At 44.7% G+C, this 11,663-nt stretch overlaps 1 protein-coding gene across 1 annotated transcript in view; it reads right to left on the bottom strand.

The window, feature by feature from the left end:
• LOC106805711 (endothelin-converting enzyme 1-like) overlaps positions 1-11,663 on the bottom strand; it is a 34,593-nt gene that overhangs the window by 15,540 nt on the left and 7,390 nt on the right. Inside the window, exons 2-5 of the mRNA XM_014807414.1 lie at positions 4,734-4,864; positions 3,013-3,075; positions 1,555-1,716; positions 104-183 (exon numbers count right to left, since the gene is read on the bottom strand). Of these exons, the coding sequence (XP_014662900.1) occupies positions 104-183; positions 1,555-1,716; positions 3,013-3,075; positions 4,734-4,864 (436 nt within the window). The remainder of the gene's footprint in view (positions 1-103; positions 184-1,554; positions 1,717-3,012; positions 3,076-4,733; positions 4,865-11,663) is intronic.

The following is an 11,663-nucleotide window of genomic DNA, read 5'->3' as shown; positions in this document are numbered from 1 at the left end:
GTGTGTGTGTGTGTGTGTGCGTGCGTGCGTGGCTGTGCCGTGTGCGTGATATATAATCCAGTTTTACTACGATAAATCAATATCGGCGTCGATGCTTACTGACGTTTGTACAAGATACGTAGAACTGTTTCACCTTGGTCGTCGCTATGTTATCTTCGTCAGATATTGGCTCCTCGACGAGTTCTGAAGAAGACGGCATTGATTAAATTCGGACAATATTTGAACAGTTTACTTACTCGCGCGCGCTGGCGGACGCATCGCGATGTGCCAAATAAGTGAACTATTGCTTAACTGTAGGTTCCTTTCAGGTAAACTCTGTATTATCTAAGCATTATGAAGCTCTTGCCAAGCGTTGAGGGTTATCACACATGCTGTGGGATACTGCGATAATCAGTATTCAAAGAGGAAAGAGCTAACGAGAAAGGCATTGGACGTGTGCAGACCACGTCAGCAAGTAGGCCTACACCAGTTTTGCGAACACATCGCTGAACTTAATTGCATCCATATTGGTGATATTTACGTTCGGTGTGTGCCCTTAATCCTTTCTCAACTCGTCCCATCATCTGCCGATATAACCCTACCGATGTGCTCCCGCTACTTTCCGATACATGCTGACCCGACCTCAGAGAACAGTTACCGCAGATTCTTCCCAATTTGCTGTCATCTTGGAAACTCGTTTACAACCACTAATCAACAGGTTCGCCAGCGTAACATTGTCCGCAGAGTTTTTTCACTGATAGTAAAGCCATTTCATTTTATGCTGTGCGAGAACACGGAAATCTAACAAAATGCATGTCAGACATTTTGTTTGCCGGGATCGAGCAAAGATCGTACAGCAAGATAGAATAACAATATACAATTCAGCTGCTACGGTGGCACTAATGTGCTTATTTGCAAAATGGCGAATTTGGCGTTGCCATGGACAGCAAACAAACTAGGTTATCTCTGTGATAGAAGGTTTCTGACCAGCATACCCCGGCGACGCCCGGCCATACACCCATCCTGCTGCCATATATGCTATCATATAGTCGATATCAACTACAGCTAATAAAAGCTCACAAATTTTCAAGTACTGCTATGTTTCGTTGGCCCCGCCATATACATCATATCAGGAGCGTATAATGACAAATATATTTGTCATTATACGCTCCTGATCATATCAAGAGTAGATAATAACACATTATTGTGTTATTATCTACTCTTGATCATATCCCCATATCGCTTCTAGCATGTTTCTCAATCGTATAATTATGGATGCCTGCTCTAGAATAGAATGTCTATATAATGGCATATATATGCAGCAGTGCTGCATATTGTAGACAATATGGCGCGTATCGCAGAAAATCGGTCCGCAGAGACAGATGAGGGAACACCCCCTTCTCTCTCGCGGCGCGGGAATGCGAGGCGCGAAGGGTTAGAAACATTCTCGTAAATTTGACGAGCGGTCGCGCACTCTATCGTAATACGATCTCGCCGTGCGCCGCAATCGCCTCGTAGCGCAACGTTATATGGCGGCCGGCCCTCCTTCCGCGCGTCCGCATGCGGCTGGCTTACTTTTAACCTTCTTCATGTTTTTCATCGTGAGTATGTAGAACACGTCGTATCCCGTCTCGTCGTCGGGCAGCACGTTCTCGCGCAGCCAGTTGCCGCACGCGTATCGGTAGAAGTCGTCGCACGGCTCGACGCTCGCGTCCATACGGTTGATCATCGACGCAGCTGCCCGAGGAGAAAAATAAACGCGCGCGCAAAATAAGACGCGCAGTTCGTGAATTCGCGAGCTCGCAATTTTATTTCGACGCGCACGCGCAATCACGCCCGATGACGACGGATGATTTCGGCGCCGCTGATTGAGGGTAGTCGTTGACGGAGAGGAACAGACACGCAACGCGAACACTCGGTTGTGACCGTGATGCGGTGTGTACGGGCAAGTCGTAGTGACGTCATCGCGAATTCCCACGGGCGAGGTGGTATCACTGCACATTAAGAAAGCGTGTGTATTGGAAACGTATTCAATTGGGTGCGAGAAAAATGCCGACTAAAGTTTGAAGGATGGGTTGCTCTGGATATTGCCCCTTGAAATGAGAGTCTATTAGACGTACACCAAAGAATAAGATCGCACCGTCGTTGCGGCCATCTTCGCTCGTGCTGCCTAGCGCTTAAACGGATAAAAGCTGTTTTATATATTGATGGTCGCGCTATTATCGTGTTTATATAAATTAATTAATTCTTGTGATCGCAGTCTGAATACACGCCTCTCGTACACATATTTGTCCATAATATAAAATGAATGCTAAATATACTTTGTATCGCGTATAGGCGTATAGCGTGACTGTGAAATCATATCATTTCAAAACTGATATCCTTCCGCATTGCTTGACAATGTCCATTAAAGGCACAACTCGAATCTCACACGCAATTCTTTAGTCAATGGCAGTTATGAAAAAAGCCTGTGGAGTGAAGCGATCGTGCGCATGCTTTCCTCGCGATAGACCTGAACCAGCACGTACTATCTCCCAAACATGCGCGCTACAGCACTCACTATACACGCGCGCAATAAATTGCGCACACGTAACCTAATAAAGAAAACGGAGCTGTAATCGTAGGCTAGAACAATCCGCCTAATTGTCCAGCGTGCCTATCCGCCTAATTGCGCTTTGAATAATTCGAGAAAAATTTTGCTGAAAGGTAAAACGACACCAGTGCTGTGGCAGTTGACGATTAATTTTGTTCGGTTCGAAACGTTTCCTTTTCGCTTAACAACACAGTGGATCACGGGATGTAGTGTTATCACAGAACACTTGAGGCTCTAGCACAAAATGTGTAATAAGTGGGTTATACGTCATTTTAAGTGAGGATATAATATCAATCAAACACGCTTCAGGAACGGTTATACGGACTCATGCCCATCTGAGAAATCATTGATAAAATTAAAAAAATTAAATATAGACGTTTACTTTAATTTCATCAGCTCAACTTTTCAATTAGCAGTTTTATTTGCATAAATGCACTTACCTATATTTATACAATCAGCCGTCAAACATATTTCTTGTGTGGCGTTACGGTGTTCAGGTGAATCTAGGAAAAAGCGAATATTTACTAAAAACAACAACAAACATCGCAGTATTAAGTTCGAAAATATTAGAGAATATTAGAGATAGATACTTTATGAAACACATTTATGAATAAATGTCAGAATATTAATGTAAGATAACTATATAGAAACGCAGCTGTATATACGCACTGAAGCATCGTGCTTCAGTGAACAAGGAAAGACCATTTAGCACAATAAGAGAAGTTAGTTGACGAGTGACAGCGAATGTATGTAAAGCACTGAATGCACGAGAAACAGTCAATGCAAGAGGAGGAGTTAATGTAAAGAAGGGACAGGGAATGCACAAAGAGCAGTAAATGCGTATGTGTGTGTGTGTGTGTGTGTGTGTGTGTGTGTGTGTGTGTGTGTGTGTGTGTGTGTGGTCGGTGTGTTAGTGTGTGTGTGTGTGTGTGTGTGTGTGTGCTGATGTGTGTGTGTGCTGTGTGTGTGTGTGTGTGTGTGTGTGTGTGTGTGTGTGTGTGTGTGTGTAAATATATTAATGCGTACGTGCTGTACATGTCAGTGTATGTGGGTTAGACTGTGTGTGGCAATAGTTGTATGCATGTAAATATTTGTGATAAATATTTTCTCACAACAGGTTTGTAATACACTTCTAAGGTCAATGCACAACCTTTACACCTGTATGCTACTACAGTAGCAATTAATGTACCGACATAATGTTCGCATATACCGTAAGCCAAATAAATATTGCCTAACATGATCGCCTAACAATTAGAATATGACCAAGTGCTTCTCTATATAACGCCATCATGAATATCTGTGACAATAGAATTACGACTCATTCGCTATGGTGTTATGGACTCATTCGCTATGTGATCGATGGAAATTGATTATTACAGGTTATTGAACGTAATACGTAATAGAATTGTTTCTGCCAACCAGTAGAGTGTGTATCAATATTGTGCGCGAGAATGTAGATAGAACTAGAGCACTCGGAGAGCACAGACCTCCGCCAAGGAAGCTGAATTCTCTCACTGTAAAATGTTTTATTTATTAATTAATTAATTAAGTGAACAATTTAATTAATTAATTAAATAATTAATTGGATCCGGATTACCACCAAAATTTAATCAATTCTAAGTTACCCCATTTCTGACCTATCCTGAACATTTTATTAATTAATTAATTAGTTAATTATTTAATTGGATCCGGATCACCACCAAAATGTAATCAATTCTTAGTTACCCCATTTCTGTCCTATCCTGAAAATTTAATTAATTAATTAATTGGATCCGGATCACCACCAAAATCCCATCAATTCTAAGTTAGGCGATTTCTGACCTATCCTGAACATTTTATGACAATCCGTCCATAACTTTTTCAGTTAGGCTGTACACAAACAAACCCACAAACCAATAAACCCACGCCGGTGAAAACATAACCTCCTGCCAACCCCTTGGCGGAGGTAATAATTACAGAACGATATTTAGTTTATAGGCAATTAAGAATCATAATGCGGAAATGGCTGATGACGCATATTCTTTCTACATAGATCGGCCGGTGCATTATCCAAATCCACGATGCCGATCATTGAGCTATCACGCTGTCCCGATCGTGCAGACGTGGGGGGGGGGATCTGACAAGGTTATAACTTACCTCATTTCCATAATCAATCACTCACCTTCACTGCCTAGCGCGAGGAGAATTACTAACACTAAACACGCTGCTACCATCGTGATTGTAGACACGAGCAGCGTTCGCTCGAGCATCGTCAGTTTCCGCCGCCTCGTGACGCAGCACCATAGCGGAGACCTGTAGAAGACGAAATATAGCCAGGATAACCATGCTGCACATAGCGGAAACCTGTAGAAGACGAAATATAACCAGGATAGCTATTTTGCACCATAGCGGAGACCTGTAGAAGACGAAATATACCCAGGATAACCATGCTGCACATAGCGGAGACCTGTAGAAGACGAAATATAGCCAGGATAACCATGTTGCACCATATCGGAAACCTGTAGAAGACTAAATATAGCCAGGATAACCATGCTGCACCATAGCGGAGACCTGTAGAAGACGAAATATAGCCAGGATAACCATGCTGCACCATAGCGGATACCTGTAGAAGACGAAATATAGCCAGGATAACCATGCATGCTGCACATAGCCTGAGACGTGTACAGGACTGGTGTCGGCGTATGGTGTAGAAATAATTTTACATTAAATTTTACATAAGCGAATAGTTCTTATAGTAGGGCCCCGTAGGCGAAATATACCAAGTGTAACTATTGTATGAATAGTGAAACATTGACATTTCTGCAACGATGCATACTGATATAGCTGAGATCTATAGGTGAGAAGTAACAGTAATAGTTAAAACCATGTGCATTACAAAGATACAACTATTGCTAGCTGCAGAAACATTGTACAGATCATAACACTTGTCATGATATATAATCATGTAAAGGAAGTAGTTAGGAGGTGATAAGAGGCAATGTTTACTTTAAAAACCCGAAACCCTTCCCCCCATAAACAGTGGAGGGGTGTGCGTTAAATGTAATATAAATACCGCAATCTGGACGTATAGCGAAGTTTTGCGAAAGAATGTATGAAATCTCAATGAATGCACAATGAATGCATCACTGTGAAAGCAAGAGACGGCTTGTACATGAAAATGTTTTAGCCGTGAAATTTGCGCGTATGCCTTCAGGTTTAATGCAAACGTGAAAATCCATCCCGTCGACCTTAAATTGCTGCGAGGGCCCTTGTTTTATCGATTTGTCTCAGTAATTACATGTAGGCGCTCATAGAGTGATTTAACATCCAAATAATTAAATCATGCAGTTACAAAGGGGCTTTACTTGATACAGCTACAGGACGTCAGGGTTCATAAGATCCTTAATAATGAACACGGTGCTATTAACTTTAAGCATTCAGATCTGGCCTAAACTCATATAAGTGGAGCTAAATTGTTGTTATAGGTAGTACCACCCGCTACATAATTGTTTAATCTGCAGAGGCTGCGATGGCTGCGATCGATTAGAACTAGTTCACGTCTTATATTAATATTTTTTCATCTTGATTTTATATCGATGCGATATGGCGGTGAAACTTCTTCACTGTAATATGGCACACCACATCAATAAACGCTGTTTACCTAGTGCAAATTAATGTTGACGGACGTGGCTAGAGAAGTTTTCTACAATCCGAACTTAGGGGAGGGGGCAGTTGGCATCACCGCGTATGGCGTAGTGCGCGTAATGCAGCGGGATTGTGTGAATTATCAATGCTGTCCGGGAAAAGCCGCGATTCGCGGGGCACTTTGACGCGTGAACACGACGCTTACAGTTAGAGTAATTCCGTTCGCAGGCGAATGCCCTCGTAGCCGATGTACGCTAGCGTCAGCTTCTTTGATATGCGCGTATACATACGTCAAAAACTTCGTAGGTACCGCGTCAGTCCCATAACCATGAAGGTCGTGAGTTTACGATAATTAAGTCACATTCTACCACACGCGCCTCGTCTTGCCCTATACGACGAGTCGGTAAATTTGGCGATCATGGATCAGTTTATGGGTCTGGACCAGCAGTGCCATTACTACTTCCGACCCGGGACAAAGCTGTTCTTCTACGTTAGCAAGTGCGCCCGTTAGAGTAATAGCTTGTCAGTAAAGTAGAAGTAGTAGTAGCTGGAGTAAAAGTAATGCTCCTTTGGTGCATGTGAGACGCGTAAACCACGAGAGTAAACACGCGCAGTTTTATGTGTATTTTATTGCCGTGGACGATGAACGTGAACATACCCCTGCTCGGGCGCACTTCCCTGCAGATTTACCCAGTACTCGCTATGTATAAGCAGAATAAATGAAACGTGTACTACAGACCGTGATAACGAGCATGATAATAATATTGACCACTTAGATAGTATAGTATGAGATAGTCTGATTATCTATATTGGTACACAGTACGATAGTAGACAGTATTACCTGTTGTAGCTTGGCATAGTATGGGGTATCGCCGTTGTGTACACGCATATGCTTTTCTTTCTCTGCGACCTACACGCGTGGCGCGCGGCGCGCGCCGGCGGCGCGCGGTGGTGTGTGTGTGTGTGCGTGTGTGTGTGTGTTGTGGGTGTGTGTGTGCGTGTGTGTGTATGAGGTTGTGTGTGTATGTGGTGTGTGTGTGTGTGTGGTGGCGGAGTGTTGTGTGTCGTGTTGTGGTGTGTCATGTGAGTGATGTTGTGCCGTGTGTATGTGTGCTGTGGTGTGTGTGTTTTGGTGTGTTGTCGGTGTGTGTGTGCGTGCGTGTGTGTGTGTGTGTGTGTGTAGTGTAGTGAGTGTGTGTGTGTCGTGTGTGTGTGTGTGTGTGTGTGTGTGTGTGTGTGTGTGTGTGTGTGTGTGTGTGTGTGTGTGTGTGTGTGTGTGTGTGTGTGTGTGTATGTGTGTGTGTCTGTGTGCGCCCGCGCGGGCGTACGTTCGTACATAACTACGTGCGTGCGTGCGTGTGCGTGCGTGCATGCGTGCGTGCGTGCGTGCGTGCATGCGTGTTTGTGTATGTGCGGACGTGCGACTTAACCCCTATCTTTGCGCTCGATGTCTACGAAAGATTTCCAAATCGATAATAGTCCTTCTCTAGCGAGGCCAGGTGCACGTTGGAGCTAGATCAATTCGCCAATTGGATATCTATTAGACTTCTATTCATCGCCACTTGAGCAGTATTTGCCGTCTTACAAAGCAAATTTGGCCGCTGAAATAAGTTGCGAGATGTGGCCGGCAGACGGAACGATGTTCAAACAACGCGTCTGCGTGCCAGAGCAAACCAACGTGCGTGAATCCCTTAAACCGGAAATTACAGCACTACCCGCCCCGTGCCCAGATATTAGATAACTGGTCAAACAGAGGCAGGAGCGTTAGGTTTGAAAGGTTTTCGAGGATTAATAGGGCGTATCATACACTGGCACAATCTCAACGGGCGTGCGTGTGAATGTACAGCTGATTGATTTTATCACGTATATAGTTATCTGTAAGAAGAATGTACATGCCCGCAAGAACAAAATCTATACTCGATTAAATATTAGGTTATCTTAAAAGAAGACTCCACAACTATGCAGAAATCTGTTGATATTATTAAGCAAATAACGAATGAATGCCGACAGAGAGCCTTTCAATGGTGTCATGATATCTGGCGTCGTGTGTTCTTGTACATGAGTAAATGCGCGAGATATTCGCGTAAATATATTAGGAACCAACGTACGAGTCCAGAAAATCTAAGCTAATATCGCGTACCATGTGCACCATGTTAGCAAATGGGTTTATAAATACATGCGGTAGCCATAGGTGCATGAATACGGTAAGTACAACATGAAAAAACAACCTACAAACGCTACCAATAGATGTTACCGTAACAAACGCGACCTAGTGTTTTGAAACACGATTCTCGCTGCTTCCCTCTTTACTTGACCTTCCGCTGCACTCTTTTATCTCGTCTGCCATGTGCAGCATCGCCCCATCTCCCACCCTCTACTCGCCCTAACCCTTCCCCCTCTGCATTCCCCTTATTACGTTTACACCACCTTACTCTTACTCCCTGATCTCCTTTACTTTCTCCATGCACCGTCTTCCCATTTATTACCTTCCTCTCCTCTGTTCTACCTTCCCCCACTATCCCTGCTCCTCTGCTGCTCCCCCTCCCATTTTCTTGCCTACATAGATTCTCACCCCTCTCCGTTTCCTTAACCACTCTTCCTTATCTACTTCAATCTAGCTATCTAATTCCTTATCTAATCCCTTTCAATACTCAAGCGTCGCCCCCTGAATCTACCGTCCACCCTCCTCCCTCTACCTTACCTGTCTGCTTTGACATAGCCTACCCCAGCGTTGGTGTTTAATGCAATCCCAGCAATCGTATTTGGGCTGCTTCGGCATATTCGGCGTGGTAAGATTGAATTCTTTCGTAGTGCTTCGCTATTGGATGTCAACAAGAGCTAATAAACACCTGTTTATTAGCTATTGATGTCAACTATGTGGTTGGCTATCTGGAATGTCAGGATGACGCGTGAGAGAACCTGCGCGCAATGAAGCAAGACAGCTTTTTCAGATTATGCTGTCGAAATATTGTTGTCGATCGTAAAAGGAACAATGACGAAGCAGGCTTTCTCATTTTTCGTCGCCGATTTTATTTATTTTTCTGACTTCTCCAGGAGCACCACTAGCTTGATCTCGTATCCAGTTGCCGGGCGCGGATCCGGTAAACGTACACGAGACGGGCGTCTCCGCGCATATTCGAAATACGTTAAAAACGAGAACAGTTCGACTTTCAGATTGACTGCAGAAAATCGTAGAATGAGTGGATAACAGATGCACTGACAGACGGACGAACGGATAGATGGACTTAGGTATTTTCATGTAGCTGTAGACTCGAGAGATGAAAAGATGTACGGACTGACGCACAGACGGACTGACAGACAGACGGACGGATAGACGGATAAACGGACGTTTCCAGGCATTTTCACATAGCTGTAGACCCCGGGTTGAACAGATGTACGGACTAACATACAGACGGATAGGTTGACAGACGGGCGGATGAGTAGAAAGTTGTGAAATGACGCACTTATCGCGTAAAAACATTGCAAGCCGTCGTCGCAGCGTGAGTGTCGCAGCGCTAGTTTCTGCGCTCATCTCTGCCAACCCCGTGCGAATCGCCGCGGCGACTAGAGAGAAATCTAATTACGCCACATATTAACATAATTAGGTCCTACTCCGTAAAACGACGTGTATAAGCGCACTTCACCGACGGCGGTCAATTAGCAGTGATTAACGCGCGCAGGTCGCTAACTCCCGCCACACTGCGGAATACTTAACATCCAGGGCAGAATTGTCGCCTGCATGAGCGAGCCGCCGCTGTTATATCCGCCGCTCGTCGCGAGCGACCACCCTGCGCGAATACAGTGGCACACACGCGCGCGCGATCGCGTGATGACGAAAGCGGACGATGCTGCTGAGAGATCGTGTGTGTACTACGGTGGCTATAGGATCAACGAACAAGTAAGCGAGTGCGTGCGCGCGTGCGTGTATGATGGCCGAGGCCGTGGCCATGTCCAGCGAGGTGCGTGTATGTATGTGCGTGCGCACGTGTGTGTGTGCGGAACTAATCCATGACCGTATCCAACAGGCTAGGACACGTGTATTTATGTACGTGCGTGCGTGCGTGCATGGTGAACTAGTCTAAGGCATCCAGCGGCGTGGGGGCGTGTGAGTGCGTGCGCGCGAGTGTATATATATACGCGCGAGTGTATATGAGGGAAAGGTCCATGGCCGTGTCCAGCGACGTGAGCTGTGTGTTTGTATGGGCGTGCGCGCGTGCGTGTATGAGGAACTGGTCGATGGCTGTGCATGTACAAAAAATAACATGCCTAGTTGTACTTGGGTGTACGTGCGCGCGCACATGTGCTCGCGAATGCAGATACGTAGATGCGTGCGCGTTTGCTAGCGTGTGCGAATACAGGTTTGTGAGCGTGTGCGTGCGTTTGCGAGGATATGTGTATTTGCGTGTGCGTGTATTATATAGACTTGAGTGTTCGTGTATTTGAGTACATGCGTGTGTTATGCCACGCGCGCCATATTGCTGCACGTGTAGACGCGTGTATAGACGTGTGCATGTTTGCGTGTGCGCTTGCGAGTTCATGCGTGTTCATAACTGTTCGAAAGAACTATAATGTATAAATATACGTTTTATGACGGATAAATTATATCGAATTACGTAAAACGCAATCTTACGTTTGTTATTATTATTCTGTATAGGCCTATGTTAATTCTGTCTATACAGGCAGTCCTGCATACAACCAAGTTGAGCATCATTATGAATGACTCGATGTCTGCATTGTGCACTTTCATTATTATGTCTATTGTTTCAAATTCAAAAAGAAAAGGAAAATTTTGAAATCGAAATACTCGAGCCGTGTGCGCCATCCAGGTAGAGTACAAAAGCCAGATCGCTTCGCAGAGTGAGAATGGCCGCGGGAATATGAACTGTATTTCATTCACATTTCTCCTCAGAATGAGCCCGCAAGCTACGCGATTATAAATGGTAATTTATTGTTAATTCCGTGGACGTCTTTGTACCAAGCGTGCCTTCATAAATTTACATGCGACATTTATAACGCGCATTGCGTATATATACTGTGACTGCATTTCCATCACTGACTCTCGAAACAACCTTCAGACAAACGCGGGAAAGTTTGGAAATTCAATTTCTCTCTATGCATGACGAGTGAAGCGCGTCTTCGTTTGTACAGACATCTATCCACGCACGCATCCTCTGCTGTATCATGTCGAATGGCATACATACTCGCTCAAAATTCATCACTGAATCATAAGAAACGCACACACACACACACACACACACACACACACACACACACACACACACACACACACACACACACACACACACACACACACACACAACACACCTCTCTCTCTCTCTCTCTCTCGCTGCAATAAAAAAATATGTTTTGGTGAAATGATGTGTATACGCAACTGCGTATCTGCTTTAAGGGCCGGACACACCAGGCGATTGCATCGGGCGATGGCATCGGCCGATGGCATCGCCGT

Source organism: Priapulus caudatus, unplaced genomic scaffold (assembly GCF_000485595.1).
Source record: "Priapulus caudatus unplaced genomic scaffold, Priapulus_caudatus-5.0.1 Scaffold125, whole genome shotgun sequence".
NCBI lineage: Eukaryota > Metazoa > Priapulida > Priapulimorpha > Priapulimorphida > Priapulidae > Priapulus > Priapulus caudatus.
This window is presented reverse-complemented; position numbering and strand designations above follow the sequence as displayed.